Below are 25,842 nucleotides of genomic sequence, written 5' to 3'. Positions count from 1 at the left end.
CAGAAGCTGGAGACTGCAACAGGGAGGCCACAGGGGAGTCACAGTTGGATAGGTGGCCAGTTGCTTTCAGACCCCACAGTCTGCAGTCCTTAGGCCTGTCCTCCCTCTCTGCTTGTCCCCATTGAATGTGTCAGAAGCCAGGCTCAACCTTCCTAGGCTCCTGTTTAAGTGAAGCAAGTGCTGAGTATACCCTGCAGAGCAGGGTGTGGGGAACTCCTGTAGGGTTTTAGCGCTGGGGCTGCAGGCTGATCCCACTCCCCTTCCCAGCAGTTCTGGGTGAGTCTTCGCTCAGAGGGAAAACACATGGAGAACCCATAGTGTGGCTCTTTTTATTTACAGTCCTTGCTTTACCCCACAGAAAGGACACTCAAGAGCTCAGCAGAGGGGCTGCCTGGGGGTGGGTGGGGAGAAGACTGGGAACAGCAAACTGGCTAAGGGGCTCATCCCAGTCCTCAGAGATACCTGCTATCTGTCACAGCAGAAAGTAGGGAGAAGAGAGCCCCCATCTGCCAGTCCGGTTGGAGGAATGAACACAGAGCAGAAGCCATGGGTGTGAGGTATAAGGGCCAACCAAGCAGCCTGGGCCAAGAAAAGAAGGAACCCTAAGGCCTGGTGAGGCCTTGGGGACCAACCCTGGTCGGCTCCAGGATGCTGTCCTGTAGGCCTCCTCTGTACTCCTAAAACACAACCTATACCATCACCGTGGCCGCAGGAACAGAAGGTGGGCGTCCATGACATTGGTGCCAGTCAGCCCTGTGTGCAGCAGGTGCACCCCACCACGAAAGCAACGGAAGAAGGTATGTGAGTCATTGTGAGATAGGAAGGTGGCCACGTCCAGGCCCTCAGCGGCAGCCTGGCTGGCCAGCTCAGGCATGACCCAGGCCCCAGCAGCCTCTGTGGGCCCATCCTGCCCATCGGTGCCGCCACTTAAAAACAGCACATCTACAGGCCCCAGTGGCTGTCGTCCCAGCTCTACTCCAACACGCAGAGCCAGTTCCTGGTTCCGGCCACCCTTTCCTGAGCCCTGCAATTGCACTGTGGGCTCACCACCAGCCAGCAGGCAGACGGGGCCCCTGGCCCTCACCACAGCCTCCAGAGCCTCCTTCAGCTGCAGGTCTGGGAGCTGGAGCTCAGCTGCCAGCTCACGGAGTTGTTCACCCTCCTCTGCAGAGGCTCCAGCCCCAGCCAGAGTGAGGCGGGTTCCAGCCACCTGGGCGAGCAACCCGTAGAACCGGGCTATACTTTCCACATCGCCCTGCATGGCTGCACTCAGCACCACAGCCTGGTACCCCAGCGCCTCAGCCTGCCGCTGGGCCTCGGCCAGCGCCAGCGCGTTGGAGCCAATGATCACGTTGAGTACGTGACCACAGGTGTGTGGCCCATGAGGGTCAGAGTCAGCCCGAGCCAGCACAGTCTTCACGGAACGTGGCAGGGCAGCACGAAGGCCGTAGCGATTGAGGATGTGCAGGCAATCTTGCACGTTGTGGACGCTAGCCACAGTGGGGCCGCTGGCGATCACCTCCACAGGGTCCCCCACCACGTCTGACAGAATCAGGCTCACCACCTGGGGTGGGGTCGCAGAAGCAAGGCTCAGTCCCTCCTGGCCCTCACCCTACAGCCACTGAGGATAAACCACCACACGCCCCCTACCATGTATCCACACACCCTCACACTGCCCAGTGCATTTTCTTACCCACTTCTAACCCCTCCCAAGGGGGTTTGTAGAACATGTGGTCACTTGGACCCCCCCCCCCCCCATTCCTCTCTGAGGCCCCTCTCAGCTAGTCCTGTGGACTCCCACACCAGGCCCCTACCAATCTGTCTGTTGTTCTAGGCTTTCATCTCCCTGGTGCATGTGGGCTCCTCCAGCCCAGGGCTGCCTGGGGTAGAAGCAACCCATGTACCTGGGCAGGGTAGGCAGCCCGAGCCAGCCCCCCACCCTTGAGCTGGGACAAGGCCTTCCGGATTGTGTTCAGCTCCTGGATGTTGGCTCCACGGGCCGCCAGCAGTTTGGTGAGTGTCTGCTTTTCCTCCAGTGTGACGGGTGGGATAGGGGCTGGCAGCAAGGCTGAGCCCCCACCTGCAGAGACAGTGAAGAAGTTGGGAAGATGGGACAGAACTGCAAAGGAACCTCCCCACTCAGGGAAGCAGGCAGGCAGTGCCCACATTAGGGAAGGGGATGCTGGAAAGGTGGGGTTAGGGTGCCCCCGTGTGGACATGCAGTGACCGTGTGTACAGTCACCACACCCTGGGCCCCTGAGGCTGTGCCCTGCCTTAGGGTAGCCTAGGTCCCAGCAGGCACTAAAAGAACTATTCCATAAGAACTTGGAATAGGGGCTGCCCCTCATCCAGGAGGAGACAGTGAGACCAAGGAGGGGCTCCGTGGGAGCTAGAGACCTGGGTTCTAGCCCCAGATCACATTGGCAAGAGAGCAGCAACAGCAGGGACATTTTTCCTGCAACACCCTGAGTTAGATGTTCCCTATGTACCCCCTCACGGTCACCCAATAGGGTCAGTCAGGGGAGGACCCCACAGCTCCGGGGAGGCCAGATACAATACCCAGGGCCACCTGGGGGTCAGCCATCCAGGTTCCTTACTGCCTCCCTTGCTCTTGTGACCCCGAGGGCTCAGACCAACCATCTCTCACAGACCTGGTATTTGGAACCACCACCACCATCCCCCAAACTGTCCTGAATGAGCCAACCTGGCACCCATACCTGAGATGAGCACAAGCAGTAGATCGTCAGCTGTGAGGCTTTCAGCCAGCTGCCGGATGGCCAGTGCGGCCCGGAGTGCATCACGGTCTGGGAGGTTGTCCTCTGCGCCCTCAAATACCTGGACACAGCTGTGTGGCTTCAGCAGCATCTCCCTGAAGAGACAGAACAGACAGCAAGAGATGGGGTGAGTTCCTCTCCTTCCACCTGATTTCCCAGCTGTACAGGTGAAGGATGCCAACTGGCACCCATCCTGGAGCCAATCTAGACCCAGAAGGAAAGGGATGCTGGTGAGGGAGGGAGGCCCGATGGGGCCTGAGTTTGGCTTAGCTTCCCCGCCCGATGGACAGTGGGCAGCAGCCCCCCAAGGCTCCTTACTGTTTGCCAGCATGCTCCATGGCAGCACGGATCCCCTTGGGAACGCTGATCACACCCTGCACGAGATGCTGGCCCAGTAGCTCCTCAGCTGCAGCTGCCATGCCCAGCACAGCCTTGCCAAAGCCCACCAGGTAGAGGTTTTGCCGCAGCTGAAAGCTCCGGTCCCGTACCTTCAGCTGCCCACCACCAGGATCCAAGGACAGTGCCCGGTGCAGCATGGGGCCTGGAAGCACGGCACCCACAGCGCTCTCAAACAGCTGCCGTGCCTGCTCCGCGAGGGCCATGCCACTGGCCAGCCGGACCACTGCGCCACCCAAGAGGAGTGGGCGCAAGGGGGCTCGGGCCAAGCAGGGCAGGACCTGCAGGACTGCAGCCATGCCCCACTGTTCTCAGCACCACCTGGCACCCATGGCTGCCTAGGGGGAAGAAAGCACCAGTAAGGCCGCTGCAAGACCAGAGTCACCCCCACCACCACCACCACAGCTACCTCTCTGAGGGCTTGGGGCCGCTGGACCCCACAGTGGCTGCTGCAATGGGCCATCTGCCAGTCCAAGACTTTCTGAGGCCCTCAGCTGCCTCATCTAACTCCAGTTCTCGGAGCCCAAGCCAGCCACCTACCATGTCCTTCTCTTCTGCAGGCTCTACTCTGGCCCTCTGGACACTCTGCCCCGGGTCCAAAGGTCCTGTTAGCCGAGCCCTCCCCTAGGCCACCCGCTTCGGCTGAGAGTTAATCATTCATAGAGGGAGCAATTCCTCTCATTGGGCTCCCGCCCCACCCCTTTTCCACCCCCTTCACTTCTAAGCCCTCGTCCAGGAGCAACACCCCTTTCTGGCACTCCTTCCTTGCCTGTTTACCACTTCTGTTGCCAAGAGGCTGCCGGCTGTCCCACCAACTGACCCTGAGCCCGATGACCTGTAACCTGCTCAATTTCATTAGCTCATGGATCTGGTCTGGGAAGCCTAGGTCTGTGTGGGGAGGCTGTAGGCTCACAGGAGCACTGACAGGCAGACCCAGAGCACATCCTCAGGACACACAGCCTGAGGAATCCCAGTGCTCAAGGCCAGTCCAGCAAAAGGTTTGGGTTCAAGCGAGAAATGGCAGCAAAGACTGGCTCATGATGTAACCTCAGATAAGTCCCTAGACACCACAATAAGGCCATATACCTTGGGGCCCACACTGCAGGACAAAAAAGGACACCCTTCCACCTACTTGGCTAGCTAGACCCACCTCTGCTAAGAACATGCCTTTCACTCTGACCCAACAAGACAAGTCTTGGGTCACACCACCCACAGGAGTGAGAGCCGAGTGTCTGGAGCAGGAAAGGCCAGGCTTCCAGAACTGAGGCCAGTCATTTTCCCCACTGGGCAAGGTAAAGGCTAAAGTAGCCTCAGGGTGAAGGTCAGGAAGCTGTAAAGGAATTCAGGGACAATAAAGCCCCAAAGAGCTCATCTCTAAAAAAGGCATCTGCTTTAACAATGCCCACCATAAATGCTGCCAGCTGACTGCACAAGTATGCACAGAACAGGGGAAGGAGGCTGGGAATCAGGCTTCAGCTCTACCAAAGAGACAATTCCTTTTCTCTCACTGGACCTCACATACAAAATGAGAGGTGGGATGAGAAGATTAACGCTTTCCCCTTGACATCCTTGGTCTCTCTGAAGCTGCCCACTGTTAACACAGAAAACCTGAGCCCCACTTTATCCCACACTCAAAAGACCTAACAATGTGTAGTCCTCAGCCACTTAGCCAGCATGGTTCTCAGCTTTCCCATAAGACCAATGCTGCCTGACTCCAGCATTAAAAGGAACACAGAGGGTGCTGACATATGGACTCTGAAAAATGGGCTCAATTTTTGCCAGGAAGCCCCTGGGGATGGCCCATTAGGCTAGGAACCAAAAGTGGCTTAGAATCTAGCAATAGCCTGACAGCCTGCATGAACTTTGTACCTCTTTCCCAGATGGACACAGGCCTTGCCACAGTACACCAGAGCTCGGGGGAGAGGGGTGTTCAAGGCAAAGGTTGCCAGTTAAAATATAAGATGTATTTGAATTTCAAATAAATCAGATCTTTCTTTCTTTCTTTTTTTTTTTTTTTGAGAAAAAGAGATAAAGAGAGAATGAGCAGGGGAGGGGCAGAGAGATGGAGAATCCCAAGCAGGCTCTGCCCTATCAGCAGAGCCTGACCAGGGAGCTCAATCTCACCATCCTGAGATCATGACCTGAGCTGAAATCAAGAGTCCTAGGCTTAACTGACGGAGTCACCCAGGTGCCCCTCAATTAGGGATTTTTAAAATACAAGTATGTTCCATACAATATTTGAGGCATACCTACACTAAAAAAAAAGTTACCTATTTGAAATTAAATTTTAACTGCACGTCCTGTATTTTTACTTGCTACTCTTTATTCACACACCCTCTCTCCTAAAACTCCCAGGTACTCCAGAGATAAATCCGGCAACACCGAGAAGACCCTCCTTGACTCCTCCTCGCCACCAAGTGGGGCTGGAGCCACTTCCGGCCTTTTCCTGCCCGCACATGCTCCGGAAGTAATGTCATTCTCTACCGGCGCCTTAGACCTTTCCGAGGGAACTTCGCTGCCGCGTGATGTCCGGTAGTGACCCGAGAAATAATGGCCCGCCACCACCTGGACCCGCCACTGCCCGGCCCAAGGACTTCTTCCGTGGGCCCTCGCGCCGTGGACTTGCCGCCCCACCGCTCTGGGTCGCGGCTTCCGGTGCCGGAGACCGGAAGTACTCGCGGGTAGGGCGGAGCGGAATCAGGAAGTGTGGGGTGAGAGGGGGCGGGGTTGGGGTGCTGCCAGGCACAAACTGCCGTGGGAGGGGGGTTGTGAGGTTTGTGCGAGTGGGAACTAAGGCGTTTCCTCCACTCGGACTTTTGGGAGGCTTGGGTGGAGCCACCTTCAGGCTGTATTGCTTTCATCTCTGCAACGGGGGCAATAATCTCTGACTCACCCAGTTGCCGTAAGCGTCCCCTCCTTTATCCCGTAGGATCCCATCAATCAGCAAATACATTCCTTGCTCCTGTTAGGTGCCCGGCAATAGACTGAGCAAAGGGACTGAGAATTACGATTTCCCCACAATTCACCCTTTCTGGAGCCAGATTAAATCATCCCGGCTCCTCTCCACCTCTGTAATCCCACAACTCTTTTGTGTTCACCCCTCTCCTCTGTGGCCAACCAATTGCATGAACCTCGAGCGGGCAAGCTGCCTGTAAACATGAATGACCCTGGGTCTCCCTTACTCTCTCCATTCTCAGCCTGTGTCCACCCTTGAGCCTGATTTGATGCCTTCCCGCATTCAAAAGACAAGTCCTGACCAGACTCCAAAGACACAAAAGAGTATTTTTTTTTTTTAACATATTCTCCTGGGGAGATGGGGGGAGGGAGTTACATCACAAATCACACAGCAGACTTTCTAAAAATCTTAAAACATATCCCCACCACCACCACCAGTTTCCTTTTGCAGCTGCCACATCTCTCCATAGGTCTCCAAACCATGCTCTGCTCTCATGAACTCCTCCTAACCCCTTCCCAGCTGTCTCCCTGGATTTTTCTTTACAATTATAACAGAGGACCTTTTATTCCCTGTCACCCTCTCCCAAACTTCCCCTCTCCATCATCAAAACAAAGGCACCTTCAGGAGAATCTGCCCTCCTTAGATGTGGGGAGATTGTCAATACTTAAAATTTCAGTTTTTCCTTGCAGATAGTAAGTAGTCTTGGTTCAGCTTGCATTTATTCATTCCTCCAGCATTCAGCAGACATTCCCTGACTTTCTGTGTAGGTCAAATGCTACAGCTACTGGGATGAGTAAGAAGTGGTACTTTGAGTTGAGAATTTTACTCTGCTTTCGTAATTGCAGACCCCCATTACTAGAAGGAATGTATATTTGAGCACCTCTCTCATTATTTAGTGCCAGAGACTCATGAACGGATACCATTTACCATGCCAATGCTGTTCTGTCAGACTGTAAGCAGGAAGACTAATTATACCCATGTTTTAAATCCTTCTCCCACCCCACTACTCACAAGATGTATTTAACAGCAAGGTTTAAATGCCCACTGGACTCTGAGTTCTTGGAAGGTGGTGACTTGGTCTAATTTATATTTGCATCTCTACTGCTTTGCATAGGACCAGGCACTAATAAAAGCTGGAATTTCTATATTTTTTATCTCCCACCCCACTTTCTTTCTTCCTTTCCTTATTTTTTTAACAAATTGACAAGAGAACAGTGAAGTAAGTACTCAGCTACAAAGTGCTGCAGACCCAAAGTAGAAAGAATTTCACAAAAGGAAAAGAAATGGGGCGCCTGGGTGGCTCAGTCGATTGGGCGGCTGATTTCGGCTCAGGTCATGATCTCACAGCTCGTGAGTTCAAGCCCCGCGTCGGGCTCTGTGCTGACAGCTCAGAGCCCGGAGCGTGCTTCAGGTTCTGTGTCTCCCTCTCTCTCTACCCCTCCCATGCTGTCTCTCTCTCAAAAATAAATAAACATTAAAAAAAAATTTTTTTTAAGGAAAAGAAATAATGGTAATAACAAGTAGAAGCCTTCGTGAAGCAGTGGGATTTAGATCTAAGAAAACAACTGGGCTCATCAGAATGCATACACATACCTTGATAGTAGGCATGAATATGCCTATAGTCTTTTTAAGTGCACTTTGACAGTAAGTATCGATGTCAAAAATGAGGGGGCGCCTGGGTGGCTCAGTTGGTTAAGTGTCTGGCTTCGGCTCAGGTCACGTGTGAGCCCTGCATCCAGCTCTGTGCTGACAGCTCAGACAGAGCCTGGAGCTTGCTTCGGATTCTGTGTCTCCCTCTCCTGCCCCTCCCCCACTTGCACTCTGTCTCTCTCTCTCTCTCTCTCTCTCTCAAAAATAAACATTAAAATTTTTTTTTTAATTAAAAAATGTGACAGGCAACTTCAGTACGAGGAAATAACTGGTTGTGTAGACAAAGATGATGTAGGGAAGGAAAAAGACTTTGTCCTCTATTCTCTTAGGTTCAGTGGTTGAGGCCCTACGAACTAAACTGACAGAAGACAGATCAACAGAGAGAAAAGTTTATTTCATATGTATATGGGGGGCCTCAGAGAAATGAAGTAAAAACCACAAAGAGGCCAATAGGCCTGAGAGCTTATATATATATATATACCAGTTTAAACAAAAAGCAATAAATTTGAAAGATGTGACGAGACAAAAGGGGTTCATACTTGTGCGGGTAATAAATTGTGGGAAAGTGTATATATATATATATTATATATATATTATATATATATGGAAGATATATATATATAAAATATATATATTATATATATGGAACTAATAGAAGATAAGGATTGCTGTTAGTAAGATTTGTTTGTACAGATTCACCTTTGGCATTGGCTCTCCCTCTCCTGGTACAGGGAGGACTCTTTCTCATTGGAAATTTATATCCTGCTTTTATGTAGGAAGGAGGAGGGCAGGGAGCCTTTTCTGCATCTGTCCTGAAATTTCTTCAATTCAAAGTAATCCTTATGCCAAAGTGGCATATTTTGGGATGGCATATTCTGATCCCCTTTAAATGGACATGAGATATCCAGCCCAGAGTTGTGAGTATAGAGCAATCTAAATATCCATTGAGAAGATAATTTATACAAATAAGTTATAGTACTTCTAAACAGGTATTTAAAATGGTATTCTAATATTATTAAGGCTTACATATGTGTTACTTTTTGCAATGCTATTCTATGTTTAAAAAAAACTGTTGAGGGGCGCCTGGGTGGCTCAGTCGGTTGAGCGCCGACTTCGGCTCAGGTCACGATCTCGCGGTCCGTGAGTTCGAGCCCCGCATCGGGCCCCTGTGCTGACAGCTCAGAGTCCGGAGCCTGTTTCAGATTCTGTGTCTCCCTCTCTCTGACCCTCCCCCATTCATGCTCTGTCTCTCTCTGTCTCAAAAATAAATAAACGTTAAAAAAAAAAAAAAAAAAAACTGTTGAAAAGATAATTTACCGACTGGGTGGCTCAGTCGGTAGAGCATGTGACTTTTGATCTCGGGGTTGTGAGTTTAAGCCCCACATTAGGCATAGAGCTTACTTTAAAAAAAGAAAAACAACCATTTAAGTCAAATATATAAGCCTTCTGCATTATTCGAGCAAGCTGAAGGAAAGAAGGCATGTACTGGGGTACATTACTTATACCCTATTGAGGGAGAATTTACTGAATTTATTCATCAGATTAAGCTTTAATTTAAAATTTTTTAAGTTTATTAGTCTTGAGAGAGAGAGGAGAGAGAGAATCCCAGGTAGGCTCCCCACTGTCAGTACAGAGCCCAACGTGGGGCTCGAACTCAAGAACTGTGAAATCATGACCTGAGCCAACATCAAGAGTCGGATAATTAACCAACTGAACCACCCAGGTGCCCCTGGATTAAGCTTTAATTTGAATGTTCCCTTTTAAAGTTTTTTTTTTTAATGTTTATTTATTTTTGAGAGAGAGAGACAGAGACAGAACACGAGTGGGGGAAGGGCAGAAAGAGAGGGGGAGAAACTGAATCTGAAGCAGGCTCCAGGCTCCGGGCTGTCAGCACAGTGCCCGACTCAGGGCTCGAACTCACGAACCGTGAGATCATGACCTGAGCCTAAGTCAGACGCTTAACCAACTGAGGCACCCAGGTGGCTCTAAAACATCCCCTTTTAGAGCAAAGGAAGAGGTTGTTCCTGGGTGAGGTTAGGTCATCAGTGACCAGGGGAAGATGGCAGTAATGGTACCCGTCTCCACTAACAGTGCTGAATCTCAGGAATTCGACATGGGTGAAGTACTTGGTCCCTGTAACTCTGAAATCTGCACACCACCACCCCCGGCCCCGCTCCCCGCACACAAGCTCAAAGAGGTCATCAGGGTAGTGAATGGTACAAATTTGTGAGATCAGTGCTCAGTCTTGGGCTTTCTGACCTTGGAACTTTGCTGTAAATAAGCCCTGCTTGTTGAGAAAGCTGATCACAAATGATTGCAGCCGTTTGAGGTTTCAGATGCCTGTGGAGGTTTGGAGTGTTAGTGCACATTGCCAGTCCGGCAGAGTCAGCAGCCGTCCCCCTCAAGTCCCTGTCCCTCTATCGACATTCACCCTGTTATCCTCCAACCTCAAACCATGGTGGTGTGTGCTCGTGCTATTTACCACCGAAGTCCAGTTCTCTCCCCTTCCAGCACTTCCTGGCCCTCTTGTGGTTGAGAAGAGTCATTCAGCTAGTTATGGCCAACCGGTGGCATAGCGAGTAGAAGTGGTGTGGTTCATTTCTGGGCAGTTAGCTGCCCAGGTGAAACCTTCCTGAGCATTTTCCCCTTGGGCTTAGCAACTGACAACCTTCAAGATGGTGGCTTTTTTGCCAACCTAAAACCTGAGTGACAGATGGGAAGAGCCATCCTGCTAACCCACAAAGGACAGGTATTGAAAATAGAAAGTGAACCTTTGATGTTTAAAGCTACTAAGATGTTGGGGCACCTGGATGGTTCAGTCATTTGACCATCCGATATTGGCTCAGGTCATGACCTCACAGTTTGTGGGTTCGAGCCCCGCGTCGGGCTCTATGCTGACAGGGTGAAGCCTGCTTTGGATTCTGTGTCTCCCTCTCTCTCTGTTCTGCCCCGACTCATGCTCTCTGTGTCTAAAAAATTTTAAAAAATTAAAAAATTTTTTTTTTTTAAAAAAGCTACTAAGATGTGGGAGTTTGTGTTATTGCACCATAACCTAGCCTATGCTGGTTGATATGTACACTTTATCCTGTTGCAAGTTAGTTTCAGAAATCAAGACCTGCATTTTAGAATCGTGATCTACTTTTGATGTCAGATCATCTGGAAAATGTTGGTTCTCACTGGCATTCATCTTGCTAGATGCACCAAGAGATCAAGAACATCTTGCTGTATGTTCAAATTCAGGAGAGTCTTGTACACTAATCAATACCACAAGGCAGGAGCACAAAGCAGAAAGCAACTTTCATGAGGAGAAATTCTTTGCATCAGTCTTGGGATTCTGTGGTGGGGCAGATTTTTATTCCATCAGTTCATGTGGCCTCTGGGGTTCTCTTCCTTTACTGCATTTTAATTGTGACTGGACAAAGGTAAATGATTGCAAGAATTCAGGACCAGCAGGAAATGTAAGATTGATGTAGAACCAAAAATAAAAATATTGAACATGAACATGTTCCGTCTTTTCTCCAATAAGATATACTCAGCTTGGTTATTCAGTGTAAAAACTATTGTGAATTATTATACTGCATCCATAAGAGAAACCTTAAAATCCACTGTTAAAATAAAGCAGTGATTTTTTTTTTAATTTATGCAAAACCTGGGATAAATCAGGCTCTCCATCATCAATTCCAAACTGGAGGCAGCTGCCTTCTCAGGGAGGCACTCCTGGTTTCCATGGCCTCCCTTCCACTTATCCTTGACATCCTGGACCTCTTCCTTAGCATTCAGCCCCTAATGCCTCATGGAGGTGGCACCAAGGGGTAAAGAGATCCCTTTTGGGGGCTTCCAGGGCCAGCTCTACAGTGAGTTTTCAGGAGCCTCCTCTTCCACCCTCCACCCCTGCTTTTGTCTCTGCAGCGCTAGACCCTTCTCCAGGGCAGGCCCAAGGTGGGTGCACTGGGAGACCCCAGAGACACCAGAGCTCCGATGTGGGGATGGATAGGGTCCTGAGGCCGGAAGGAGTGGCGTTTTCTTTTTCTTTAAGTTTTTAAATTTTATTTATTTTGAGAGAGAGAGAGCATGAGCGGGCAGAGGCAGAGAGAGAGGGAGAACCACCCGGGGTTCAAACTCAGGAACTCAGATCATGACCTGAGCTGAAATCAAGAGTCGATGCTTAACTGACTGAGCCACCCAGGCACCCCAGCAGTGGAGCTTTCTTAGGTGAAAGCTGTGAAACACCATAGGCTATTTTTCTTGCAAGGAGGGGTGGGGGGTATAAATAACGCTCCCAGAAGCAGCACTGCTGTGACAGATCGGGGATTGCCAAAGCACTTCAGGTTGAATTGTCAGAAAGGATTTTTAAGCCTTTTGAAATAGTTCTGTTTGTTTAGAGGCAGAGGCCCTGGGCCTCTAGGCAATTCTTCCTGGATCTGAGCAGTCTAGGTTTATCTGGGAAGAACCCATCCCTTCCTTCCAGAACAAAAAGGCATTGTTTACCAACAATGGACTTTGTTAAATGTGAATGACTACCTACCCTTTGCCCTAGAAACTGGGCTGGAACTTTCCAGTCAGAAGCAGAGTATGAATCCAGACTCAAGGCTTATTGGCTGTGTGACTTTAGGAAAGTTATTTAACCTCTCAGTCTTCATCATTAAAATGGGGTTAAGAGCATTAAATAAACAATATGTTTCTAGTGCATGTAGAAAGGCTCAAAGTTGTGGCTGGGCCAGCTTTGTGGGTGTGGGACCTGTGTAGTCACACAGGGAACCAAGGTCAGAAGGGTCCTGCACTCGAAGATTGAATATTGTCAAATATTCTACCATTGCTGTCTAGCATTTCTTAATGATTTTTTGAGGAGGGGCCCATATTTGTATTTTGTACTCGGCCCTGAAAATTATGTAGTCGATTTCAGACCCCCTCTTTTCAGACCCCCTGGTCCTAGGGCTCAGGACCTCTCTGAGGAATTCCAGTAGGTGGTCACATGTTAGGAGGACCAGTGTCCAAACTGGGGGCGGGCCGGGGGGGGGGGGTGGGGAGGAGCAGAGGTGGCACTGTGGTTCCTGGGCAGTACTGAGGCTGTAATGAGAACATCTGAACTCCCCCGCTATGACAGGCATGTCCTGGCCACTGGGCCCAGGAGAGCTCTTTAGGCAAGAGACCTAGAAACCCTCCCTCACTCAGTAGCTGAAGGCCACACTTGGGAGTCGTCCACAGGCTGATCCCTTGGGGGAAACTGAACACTGCATGTAATTCAGGCGTGGTACAAGCCACATGAATTATATGAAATCAGCCCCGGGTTCCTTGGAAAAGGAATGTTACCTCCATGCATGGCCATCATTATTTCCTATTGGTGGTACGTGAAATGAAGCATTCATTTAGCAAAAGCAGGCAATTTGTCAGGTGAGAAGTGTTCTATGTGAACTGAGTGTGACAGCTGAAATGTGCTGTACGGAGTTACCATGGGTTGCAATTGTGTTCCAACATTTTGCTTTTCTCTGTGGTGATTATGTTCACACACACACACACACACACACACACACACACACACACACACAGCCTTCCCAAAGAAGAGTCACACAACTGTAGTTATTGTGAGGGCTTGTTTAAGAAGTTGAGGGGGAGTAGAAAACACAACCCCAGAGTGTGCCACTTGGGCATGTAGATTGTTTTGAACTGAAGGAAATTAAGCTGACTCAGGAAAACCGCCCAAGGAATTCAGATAGAGGGCCTGTAACAGGAAGAGAGCTGTTACCAGAGATAACTGTTTACATCAGAAAGACTTATCTGTGGGGCGCCTGGGTGGCTTAGTCCCTTGCCCGTCCAACTCTTGATCCCAGCTGTCATGATCTCACAGTTCGTGGGGGTAAGCCCCCGTGTTGAGCCTCACGTTGACTGTGCAGACCCTGCTTGGGATTCTCTCTCTCCAAACAAACAAACAAACAAACAAACAAGATTTTTTAAAATGCTGTTTAAAAAAACAGAAAACTTATCTGCCTCGCGTGACAAACATTTGTTTACCAAACATTTGCTCTTCTCATCTTCTTATGAATTGTCTTTCTCCCCATTGAAGCCCTAGCCCCCCCCCCCTTTTCTCCATGGCTCAGCATATCGTATACAAACCTCAATTGCCAGGGCACCTGGCTGGCTCAGTCAGAAGAGCATATGACTCTTTTTTTTTTTTTTTAATGTTTATTTATTTATTTTGAGAGAGAGATAGCAAGCTCCCATGTGAGTGGGGGAAGGGCAGAGAGAAAGGGACAGAGAGAATCCTAAGCAGGGATTCTGCGCTGTCAGCACCAAGCACGACTCAGGGCTTGATCTCACGGTTCATGTGATGATGACCTGAGCCGAAATCAAGAGTCAGACACTTAATCTACTGAGCCACCCAGATGCCCCAAGAGCATGACTCTTGATCTCAGGATGGTGAGTTTGATTCCCACATCGGGTGTAGAGATTACTTTAAATGAATAAATAAAAACTTAAAAACAAAACAAAAAAACCCCTCAGTTGCCTGACTGCCTGAAGGGGCCAAGGGCAGGCTACCCCAAAACGTGCCACTTTGGTATATTAAGTAAAATTTACTGAAGAAACAGCCTATGCAAGAAGGACACTCAGACCCTCCTCTGTCCCCCTGAAAGCAGAAAATAAATCTCCCAGGTGAAAGGTACCCTCCCTGTACCAGGAGATAAAGAGACACCCTTCTCACCAGAGATGGGAAATTCAGAGCCCAGAAGGCTGTATAAATAACTCTTGTTACTTTTTACTAATTTATGACCCCAGCCCAAATTCTGTTTAGAATTTCTTACTAATTGAGGCTCCCAAAGTTAAGTTTTCTTTGTTCCGTCAATTCCTCACAGATTTATTGTCTCTTTGTCTAAAGAGTATGACAACTGCCTGCCTTCATCATTTCTTGAAGTCTCAATTCCATAACTGGACTTCTGTACATGCGTAATGAAACTCTGGTATTTTTTCCTGTTCGTTAATCTGTGTCATGTCAATTTAATTCCTAGTCCAGTTGGAAGATGTTGAGAGTAGAGAAGAATTTTTTCTTCTCTTCAGTTGGTGTAGTTGGCAGGATACTTTAATTCACTGGACATCGCTCGCTCCAGACACTGTAGCAGCTGAGAGATCCTGGACATCCAACATCCAACATCCAACTGGCAAAAGGTAAGATCTCTTACCATGTCAGCCTCCTGGAAGCTCTACAGAGTCCAATGGAGATAGAGTGGTGAGAATCTTTTTTTCTTCCTGTAAATTTAGATTAGCAGGAGAAAATATTGTGGAACTAGCTCCTTGGGCAACTCTCAAGCTGACCTCAGAGACTGTTGAGTTAAAGAGACTGGCCATCCATTTAAACAAACTGTGCTGTGGATCCTCTATGTAAAAACAGAATGAGGTTTTTCCTTTTGTTCTGTGTCCCAAGAGTTTGGCTTTGTGACCCATGAGAACATTTTTCTCTGATTTCTGCCTTCAGGAGGGTACACTTACTGAGGTCCACTTTGGTGGCCAGTCAAATAGAGACGTATAGTTACAATTTGCACTCTGTCTGGCCAGGCCAGCTTGCAGGGGCATTTGTCATAAAAGGTCCCAGCCCATAAGGGGCCTTTGTTGTCCAAGCTTCGTTGCTTGGCAGGGCTAGAAAAATCCCATCCCAGTAGCACCCACCCAGTGTCACAAATTAGAGGGTCTGTGACTAGAAGCATCTCACCATTTCATGAGAGACCAGAGACTTCCTTACCTCCTGTGCAACAGAGGTCTTTGTTCTTAGACTAATTTTGGGAGTGAACTTTTGGATCATGGGGGTTATATCATATATGCCCTCTCTGGACACCCCTTGTATCTTTGGTTAAACCATTAAAAGGCTTATTGGTTTGAGTCCCTATTAATAGATCCTATTCATCAATGGCCAGACATTGACTATATTTGAAAAAATATAAATTGACTATATTTGAAAAAAAAAATCCTGTATAAGGGACTCTCAGTTGTCTTATTGGAATAATAGCTAGGCTTAAGGACTGCCTTGACAAGATAAAAATTAGACCTAAGACAAATGACCACATCTAAACTACATTTCCTTTCTTAAAATCCAGATCTCAAATCTGCCTATTTTAACTTCCCTTCCCCTACAAGATTTGCAGAGAGCATTCCAGCTTCATCTCTAGGTTCAAAATATACAGGCTACTCTTGTAAATGCTGAAGGCCAAAAAGTGAATTTAGCAGAAGCAACTGGGACAGGCAGTAGGCTCACTTTGCTGTAATCAGGTCTGCCAGCTTCAAGCATTTCTATGCAATAACCTTCGCAGATGTATCCTAGACACCCCCCACCCAACCATGCCCCCCACTTCAAAGAATTCATATCCCTTGAACAGCAGCGGATCTTTTGAATTATAAAGCCCTTTTTCCTCCACTTTCAAAAGATCCTACCAAATTTAGAGAAGAATTAGAAAAATTAATTGCTATTCACAACCCTACTCACAGAGACCTTGACTGGCTGCTAAGGGGAGTTCTTCTGACCCAAGATTAAACCGGTTATTAGATAGGCCAGACTAGCCCCTGAGAAAACCCCTTCCACAAAAGAAACAGGTGATCCACATTTCTCATAGGCCCTCCTATAAATGATCTGCAAAAGGCCAGTATTCAGAGTCGAATAGAAGCCTAGGTTAAACTGTGTACTCAGTACTCAGAAAGAAGGCTTTTGTTAAAATGCTTTATGCAAACTTTACAAAGGCATAAATCTTTTGATCCTCATTTTAGTTAAAAATCTCTGTGATATAAAGAAACAAATTTAGTTTAAAAGGTGGGCTAATCCCTTGATATTCAGGCTATAATCCAGTTCTTTGGGGAATTAAAAACGCCTTTGTTTTACAAATATATATATATAAAATGAGAAATTCAGCCTAGAAACAAGTCACAGCCGACCTATCTTTACAAACCTCACCTATTTCTCTTAAAATGTTGATGGATATCGTACTTTTTTTTAAGTAGGCTCTATACCCAACATAGGGTTTGAACAACCCTGAGATCAAGAGTCACATGCTCTGCCAGCTGAGCCAGCCAGGCACCCCTGTTTATGGATAAAAGATCAAGCTACTGGAACAAAATTGTCCTATACTTAGAAAAACAACAACAACAAACAAACTTGTGCTCTTTCTCTGCCCCTTAAAGTTATTAATCTTCTGTCCTTGAAATGACATAGCCCACAACTGCCTAAGAATAAAGGGAAAAAAGGAGGGTGGGGAGTAGACCTTTTAAAATACAAGCTGCTAAAAGGGCTCTTTTAATGGCACCTCTGATATGCTCCAAATACCCACCTTAGAGAAAACATGGATACTTTCTCTGTAAATTTTCTACCCCCATCTTCTCTAGGACTTAAGAGCCATTCATTGAAATTCTTCGTTTTTTAAGTATATTTGTTTATTTTTGAGAAAGAGAGAAAGAGAATCCCAAGCAGGCTCCAGGCTAATAAACAGCATGACAAGGGGCTTGGCATGGGGTTCCATGTGGGGCTTGAACCCACCTACCATGACCTCATGACCTGAACTGAAATCAAAAGTCAGAGGCTTAACCGATGTAGCTACCCAGGCGCCCCTCCATAGGTCATTCTAACTCAGAAATTTATCTCCAAGAATTGGAATTCATAAGGAGCCCTCAGTTTTAGAAGCTATATTGTTTAGGAGAGGTTCCACTTTAAACTGCATAGCATGAAATTTAAAAATTTAATAAATGGGGGGCGCCTGGGTGGCGCAGTCGGTTAAGCGTCCGACTTCAGCCAGGTCACGATCTCGCGGTCCGTGAGTTCGAGCCCCGCGTCAGGCTCTGGGCTGATGGCTCGGAGCCTGGAGCCTGTTTCCGATTCTGTGTCTCCCTCTCTCTCTGCCCCTCCCCCGTTCATGCTCTGTCTCTCTCTGTCCCAAAAATAAATAAAAAACGTTGAAAAAAAAAAAAAAATTAAAAAAAAAAAATTTAATAAATGGGCCAATCTTAACCCTATTGTGGTATTAATTTCACAAAATGTAAGTGTATCAAGTCATCAGGTTGTACATGTTACTTAATGTTATATGTTAGTTATATCTCAATACAGCTGGGGGGGGCAACTTTCTAACTAGCTTAAACAATAAGGAATAATTGTTATTTCACGTAACAAGGGATTTCAAGGTAGGACGCTGTAGAGTTGGTGTGCAGGTCACAAAGACCCTGGGTCAGTGTCCTAGAGCTGCTCTAACACTCACACAAAGTGGGTGGCCTAAAACAATAGGGTTTTATTGTCTCAGTTCTGGAGGCCAGTAGTCCAAAATCAATTTGTCACCAGGGTCATGTTTCTCTGAAACCTATAGGAGACACTCCCATCTCTACTTCCAACTTCACAGGGCCACCTTCTGTCTCTCCCCTCTTCTCTCTCTCTTTTTTAAGTTTATTTTGAGAGAGACAGAGAGTGCAGGCAGGGGAGGAGTGGGGTGCATACAGAGGATCCCAAGCAGACTCTGTGTTGACAGCGGAGAGCCTGATGTGGGGCTTGAACTCACACACCGTGAGGTCACGACCCGAGCTGAAGTCAGATGCTTAACTGACTGAGCCACGAAGGAGCCCCTCTCCTCTTCTCATAAGGACACCAGTCATATTGGATTCAGGGCCCAGCCTACTCCAGTATGACTTCATCTTTACTAATTACATCTGCTGCAACCCTGTTTCCAAATTTGGTCACATTTTGGGGTGCTGGGGGTGGGGACTTCAATATATCTTTTGGGGGGGGGGGACAAAATTCAATCCATAACGGACCTTTTCCATCTTTCTGCTCTGCCATTCTCATCCTGCTGGCTTGCCTTTAGGCTGCTTTCCTCATGATCAGACTTGGCTACAGGCATCACATCCAGCACAACAGTGTCCAACGGATGAAGAGGGATCATTTCTTCCTTGTATTTCTTTTAGAAGCAAAGAAACTGTGAGGTGCCTGGGTGACTCAGTCGGTTAAACATTTGACTCTTGGTTTCAGCTTAGGTCATGATCTCACGGTTCGTGGGTTCAAGCCCCTCATCGGGCTCGGAGGCCTGCTTGAGATTCTCTCTCGGCACCCCCCCCCCCATCCCACAAATGTGCACTCTCTCTCTCTCTCTCTCTCTCTCAAAATAAATAAGCATTTAAAAAATAGATAAGCATTTAAAAAAAAAAGAGGCAAAGAAATCTTCCAAGACCCCTTCCCCAGCAGACTTCCTCTCATTTCTCATTAGCAAAAATACTATCACACTGACAAGCCTAATTCCATCACTGGAAGGGAAACAAGACCACCCATCATGATTGGTTTGGATCAAGGGTTCTCAAATTCCAGTATGTATCAGTATCACCTAGAGGGCTTGTTAAAACAAATTGCTGGGCTCCACCCCCAGAGCTTCTAGTTCAGTAGGTGTGGCACAAGATCTGAGAATTTGACTTTTTAAAAACTTTTATTATTTTTTAAAAAATTTAATGTTGGGGCACCTGGGTGGCTCAGTCGGTTGAGCACCCGACTTCGGCTCAGGTCATGGTCTCACGGTTTGTGAGTTCGAGCCCCGTGTCAGGCTCTGTGGTGACAGCTCTGAGCCCGGAGCCTTCTTCGGATTCTGTGTCTCCCTCTCTCTCTGCCCCTCCCCTGCTCACGCTCTGTCTCTCGCTCTTTCAATAATAAATAAACGTTAAAAAATTTTTTTAAATAAAAAAATATTTTAATGTTTTATTTATCCTTTATTTCTCTCTCAAGGATAAACGTTAAAAAAATTTTTGTAAATAAAAAATTTAATAAAATTTTTTTAATGTTTTATTTATCCTTGAGAGAGAGAGACAGAGCATAAGTGAGGGAGGGGCAGAGTGAGAGAGGGACACAGAATCGGAAGCAGGCTCCGGGCTCTGAGCTGTCACCACAGAGCCCGACGCGGGGCTCGAACTCACAAACCAGGAGATCATGACCTGAGCTGAAGTCGGACGCTAAACCCACTGAGCCACCCCGGCGCCCCTTGATTTTTTTTAATGCTTACTTGTGAGAGGGAGCAAGTGGGGGAGGGGCAGAAAGAGGAAGAGAGAGAATCTGAAGCAGGCTCTGTGAGGTTAGCTCAGAGACTGATGTGGGGCTCTAGCTCACAAACTGTGACAGCATGACCTGAGCTGAAATCAAGAGTCGGATGCTTTACCGACTGAACCACCTGGGTGCCCCAAGAATTTGACTTTTTTTTTTAATTTTTTTAACGTTTTATTTATTTTTGAGACAGGGAGAGACAGAGCATGAACAGGGGAGGGTCAGAGAGAGGGAGACACAGAATCCGAAACAGGCTCCAGGCTCCGAGCTGTCAGCACAGAGCCCGACGCAGGGCTCGAACTCACGGATCGCGAGATCATGACCTGAGCCGAAGTCGGCCGCTTAACCGACTGAGCCACCCAGGCGCCCAAGAATTTGACTTTTTGACAAGTTCTCAGGCAAGGCTGATGGCTACTGGTCCTAAGACCACACTTTGAGAACCGGTGGTTTAGACTGAGGATTTATCTCAGAGGACTAGGGTCAACTCTTGGAAAAGGCATTGCTATCCAGAGGAGGGAGGAATACCTGAACAAAATCAAGATTCCATCAGAAAAGAGCCAAGAGGGGCACCTGGGTGGCTCAGTCGGTTGAGTGGCCGACTTCCGCTCAGGTCATGATCTCGCACTCCGAGAGTTCGAGCCCCGTGAGTTCGAGCTGTGCTGACAGCTCAGAGCCTGGAGCCCGTTTCGGATTCTGTGTCTCCCTCTCTCTGACCCTCCCCTGTTCATGCTCTGTCTTTCCCTGTCTCAAAAAAAAAAAAAGAAAAAAGAAAAAAGAAAAGAGCCAAGAGGAGGAAGCTATTGAGCAGGCAACCTTACAGCGGCCAAAGAACAGCTAGGAAGAGACAAGGAGTGTGTCCAGTCAGGTGAAAAGAGTCAGAACAGGAAGATGTCAATGGAGCCATGGAGAAGAGATTAGGGAGTGGTCAACACCATTAATGTCACAGACAGGAACAGGAAGGTAAGCACTGAACAGTGACCATTGGATTGGACCACTAAAATATCTTTACTGATGTCAGCAAAAGCAATTTTATTTTGAAGACAACACGTAGGAACAGTTATACAAAATGCAAAATATTTACATATCATTATCTGCTACTGATGCCAAGTGGTAGCACTAATTTCTAGGGCTGGGATTGGTTTTTCTGGAATCCAGGTAACTAGGTGATTAATAAGAGACCATGGAGTTTGGATTTACTGCTAAACAATAAAATAAGTTTACTGAGACAGAACTCAGTATTCTGAGCTCACGTTCAAACATAGCCACATCCTGAGTCCTAAGTTAGACGAAAGGTCATGATTGTGGGGAATGGTTTGCATATCCTCATCTATTTGCCTCATCTCTTTGTCCACACATCTGTCTCTGCATATGTTCAGATGTCTACTAATCCATCAACTCCCACCTACTCCTCTCTATGCACATTTATTGTCAAGCTTCACATATATACATAGGTATCTACAGACAAACCCAGGTTCTGCCACTTGCTACTGGAATACCTCTCTTGGCCTCCATTTTCACACCTATAAAGTATAGATAATTGCATCTCTTATAGAGTTGTGAGGATTAGGTGAGAGATCACGTGTATAAATAAAACTGTATATGTATGCAAGGCAATTGGTATTATGGCTACACACCCTTTACTTTCTCCACATGTAGCATTGTCAGCTACGACTGATTTCCAAGTGTTGGATGGCTATGGTTTTTAAAATATATTTATACTGATTCCAACCATGTTACATTCTGGAAGAAGGAAAACTATGAAGGCTCTATAAAGATCAGGGTTTGCCAGGAGTTATGGTGGGGGTGGTAGGGATGAATTGGTGGAGCACAGAGGATTTTTAGGGCTGTGAAAATACTCTGTATGATATCATAATGATGGATACTTGTCATTATATGTTTGTCCAAACCCATACAATGTATAAAACCAAGAGTGAGCCCCAATGTAAATTATAGTTAGGGAGATTTTGATGTCAATATAGGTTCATCCTTCATAACAAATGTATCACTCTAGTGGGTGTTGTCGATAATGGGGGCTGCTATGAATGTGTGGGGACAGGGAGTATACCCGACATTTCTGTATCTTCCTCTTTTTTTTTTTTTTTATATAAGGGAAGAAAGGAAGGATAAGATTTCTTTTTTTTTTTTAATTTTTTTTAACGTTTATTTATTTTTGAGACAGAGAGAGACAGAGCATGAACGGGGGAGGGGCAGAGAGAGAGGGAGACACAGAACCAGAAGCAGGCTCCAGGCTCTGAGCCATCAGCCCAGAGCCCGATGCGGGGCTCAAACTCACGGACCGCGAGATCGTGACCTGAGCTGAAGTAGGATGCTCAACCGACTGAGCCACCCAGGTGCCCCTGTATCTTCCTCTTTTGATGTGAACTTACAACTGCTCTAAAAAAAATTAAGTGTTAGAAGAAAAAGAGAGAAAATAGAAAAAAGGTAAATGGGCCAAATATCTGAAATCCTTTGCCTAAATTCATCTATTCAATTAAAAATACAAATTGAGCCAGGGGTGCTGGGTGGCTCAGTCGGTTGAGTGTCTGACTCTTGATTTCAGCTCAGGTCATGATCTCAGGGTCATGGGATCAAGCCCCTTGTTAGATTCCGAGATGGGTGTGGAGCCTGCTTGGGATTCTCTCTCTCTTCTCGCTGGCCCTCTCCCCTGCTCACTCTCTCTCTCTCAAAAAAAAAAAAAAAAAAAAAAAAAAAAAATTGAGTCAGACCCTGGCCGGACCTTAGATAAATTGGGAAGCAAAATTACTTCACAAACACATGATGGAATCATATGTAGCCACTCAAGATGTTCTGTACTCATTGACCTAGAAGATAGATGTTCATACTATTGGATGAAAAGAGTAGGTTATAAATATTAAATTATGAACCCATTAAAAATATATTTCAAGGAGAAATCTGAAAAGTTCTACATCAAAATGGTAAAATTTATGTCATGTATATTTTACCCTAATAAAAACCAATGTAACAGCAGTTACTTCTGGATGCTAGGTTTGTTTTTCTTGTTACTAATTTGTATTTTTTAGTGTCTCTGCAATGAATATGTATTTGCTTGTGTGAAAACTAAGTAAATAAATAAAATAATGATTTTAAGTTTATTTCTTTATTTTGAGGGAGGGGGAGAGGGAAAGAAAGGGGGAGGAGATCAAGGGGGGGGGAGGGCAGAGAGAGAGGGAGATTCCCAAGCAGGTTCCGCAGAGCCTGACTTCACAAACCACAAGATCACGACCTGAGCCGAAGTCAAGAGTCGGATGCTTAATGGACTGAGCCACCCAGGTGTCCCGATTTCTTTTTTTTTAAGTAGGCTCCATGCCCAATGTGGGGCTTGAACTCACAACCCTGAGATTGAGTCACACACTCTACTGACTGACCCAGCCAGGTGCCCCAAATGAAATAATGATTTAAAAGAAAAGGAAAAATAAAAAATTAAGTCTGACGCTCTTCAAGAAGTTTGATGCACTTTTGACTGCAGCAGTCCCGTCTACCCATCCCCCACTGGAGCCAGCCTTTCTGGGTCACCTTTTAATGTCCAGCCTTTAAGGCACTGTTGGACTGGAAGCTAGGAGAGCCCCACTCTAACAGGGCAGGAAGCCAGACGAGGAATGTGAAACAGGCTGAACCATTTCAGGACACTCTTAAAATATGAAAAAATGACTTTTCCATCCCAAAAATAATTCAGGGAGTCAAGTCTTGGGAGGAAACTTCAGTCTTAACAGTGAAATCTGGGAAAGGTATAGGGAGTACAAAACTAGAAAAGATTTTCTTACAGCTGACAACATTCAGTTGTTTCTATCTCTGGTTGTTTTTGTTTTCCGTAGGTTAAAAGAATTCAAACAAATGGTATCTCACTTGGTGTATTCAACTTCTTGGAAGTTCCAGGACATGGCACCAAACCTGTCCTTATTGCCATTTAAGCATTCAAAGCAGACTCTACATCAGCCTTTCCAGCCTGTGAAATAAAGGAGGAATTGCTGGGAAGTGAGAGCTCCAGGGCACAGAGGACTTTTCTTCTATTGCTTCGCAGTTTGGAAAGTTGCCATCCATTCAGGTTTCACTCAGACAGGCTTCTGCCAGATCCCAGAACAAATTGTAGCCAGAAGTTCTGCTCTTTGTGTGAAGGCAATTGCAGCCCAGACTTAGCCAGGATCTTGCCCTCTCCCTTCAAAGAACAACTTCTTTTTATGTGTAGGGATCCTGGCTTTCCTTTTACCCAGGGATGTCCCTTAGTTCTTTCTAGAAAGATTCAACTAGCCCAGGGTTTCTGCTTTCTTTTTACCATTGTCCAGGTTATATCTGGATCTCTGGATATCACATCTTCTTTTTTTTTTTTTTAATTTTTTTTAACGTTTATTTATTTTTGAGACAGAGAGAGACAGAGCATGAATGGGGGAGGGTCAGAGAGAGGGAGACACAGAATCTGAAACAGGCTCCAGGCTCTGAGCCATCAGCACAGAGCCTGACTCGGGGCTTGAACTCACGAACCGTGAGATCATGACCTGAGCCGAAGTCGGACGCTCAACCGACTGAGCCACCCAGGCGCCCCTCACATCTTCTTAATATCAGTGATTTTAATGTTTAAGTCTTTCCTTTTCCTTTTCTTCCTCTTTAGCCACTGCAGTTTAGCAAAGCAAAATAAACAGGCCTGTCTCCATTGTTAGAGACCTCAGGCAATTAATCTTTGAGTTGCTGCATGCAACTTAGAGATCTATGAACTCTCATAGGCTGCACTGAGTTTGACCTCTTGCACAGAAAGTTAAAGCCAAGGTGCCTGCCCGGTACCTATTTTGTGATCAGATATCGCTTTCCTTTGTTAGGGATCAACTTTCCTTCCTTTTAAGGCAAAAAATCTTTTAAACAAACCAGAGTATAATGCAGCTGTTTTACATCTTGAACGTGGTGGTGGCTGCACGACTGAACATGGGTGTCAAAACTTATAAAACTACCCATTTAAAAGGCCAGTTTTTACTGTACATCAATTATACCTCAATTAAGAACACCACCAACAATTTGGTTTACTACCCTGGAAAAATGTGCAATATACAATACTAACCTGGGGGGAAGTGATGGTTGCATTTATAAAGTTTATGTAGATATATGAATAAAGGAGGAGGAAATTGGGAGAACTTAATTTGTTGAATAAGAGATAACTTTCCTTTTTAAGAATTTCTTTATAATCGATGCTATTAATTTTGAGCCTGTAAATACATCTTGAAACTTAAAGGTGAGTGATTATAAAAATGTGTGGAGCTATACACTTAAAATTAGTCCACCTTATTCACTTTACGTTATATGTCAATTAAAAAGTTTTTATAGAAGTCTTAAAAGAAAGTTCTGGGCAGTAGTTACAAGGGTGTATATCCAAATGAAAAAAAATCACTTAAAATTTGTGCAGTCTATCGTATAATACAGCTCAAAAAAAACGAACAAAAAATCCCCCAGGCCCTGAAACTGAAACTATGCTTGCGCTGTGGTGCACTAGCAGTCAAAGCCCGCCAGCGGTTAGCGCACTAACTCACCCCCAGGCCGCCGCTCCAGTGGCGTAGCCGACCCTCGCAGTACCTGCTCCCAGTGGTCTGCGATCCCGCACAAAAGCCCACGACTTCCGGCCCACCAAAGGGAAGGCCGTGGACATCCCCGCCCCTCGCGCCCTACTGCCCGTCAGGGAATCGCCGCCTCGGGCCACCCCGCCACTCCATTCCTCGGCGGCCGCACTGACGTCACCGCCCCACCGCCCCTTCTCGCGCTGCCCTTCCGCCCCGCCCCCTTTCCCGGCGTGCGCTGCGGTGAGGCTCCTCGCCCTCAGCTTCTGCCTGTCGTCCCAAGATGGCGGACACAATGAGCCGGCGCCGCGCCGGTTGGCCTTGAGGCGACTGTGAGGAGGAACGGTCCGCGAGATCCCGCAGTCCCGGCAGAAGAGCGCCGCACGTGCAGGAGGAGGAAGGGGTGGAGGCGGCCCGACTGTCGGCCGCCTTTCCGCTCGCCGCCGGCGCGGCGCCCGCCCCGCCCGGGTCGGCCCC

General features: G+C 47.1%; 1 protein-coding gene and 1 long non-coding RNA gene across 7 annotated transcripts; both read right to left on the bottom strand.

Annotated features, from left to right (window-relative positions):
- Nucleotides 1–315: 315 nt before the first annotated feature.
- Nucleotides 316–5,832, bottom strand: GLYCTK (glycerate kinase). Of its 6 annotated transcripts, none has more exons than XM_042929579.1 (5): nucleotides 5,797–5,832; nucleotides 3,093–3,508; nucleotides 2,718–2,869; nucleotides 1,905–2,080; nucleotides 316–1,564 (listed from the first exon to the last, which is right to left on the bottom strand). In XM_042929579.1, the coding sequence occupies exons 2-5, from the start codon at nucleotides 3,467–3,469 to the stop codon at nucleotides 698–700; spliced, it is 1,572 nt and encodes a 523-aa protein (XP_042785513.1). In that variant the 5' UTR covers nucleotides 3,470–3,508; nucleotides 5,797–5,832; the 3' UTR covers nucleotides 316–697. The 6 variants fall into 6 exon arrangements, with proteins under 6 accessions (XP_042785513.1, XP_042785511.1, XP_042785512.1 ...); XM_042929577.1 differs by lacking the exon at nucleotides 5,797–5,832 and adding an exon at nucleotides 5,441–5,778; XM_042929578.1 differs by lacking the exon at nucleotides 5,797–5,832 and adding an exon at nucleotides 5,505–5,778.
- A 7,645-nt stretch (nucleotides 5,833–13,477) lies between these two features.
- Nucleotides 13,478–25,820, bottom strand: LOC122214428. The gene is made up of 3 exons (XR_006199865.1): nucleotides 25,342–25,820; nucleotides 18,544–18,686; nucleotides 13,478–13,495 (listed from the first exon to the last, which is right to left on the bottom strand). It is a non-coding gene; the product is annotated as an uncharacterized LOC122214428 (long non-coding RNA).
- Between the last annotated feature and the right edge of the window lie 22 nt (nucleotides 25,821–25,842).

This window comes from Panthera leo, chromosome A2 (assembly GCF_018350215.1).
Source record: "Panthera leo isolate Ple1 chromosome A2, P.leo_Ple1_pat1.1, whole genome shotgun sequence".
In the NCBI taxonomy this organism is placed as follows: Eukaryota; Metazoa; Chordata; class Mammalia; order Carnivora; family Felidae; genus Panthera; species Panthera leo.
The sequence above is the reverse complement of the archived record's forward strand: the minus strand, read 5'-3'. Positions and strand labels throughout refer to the sequence as shown.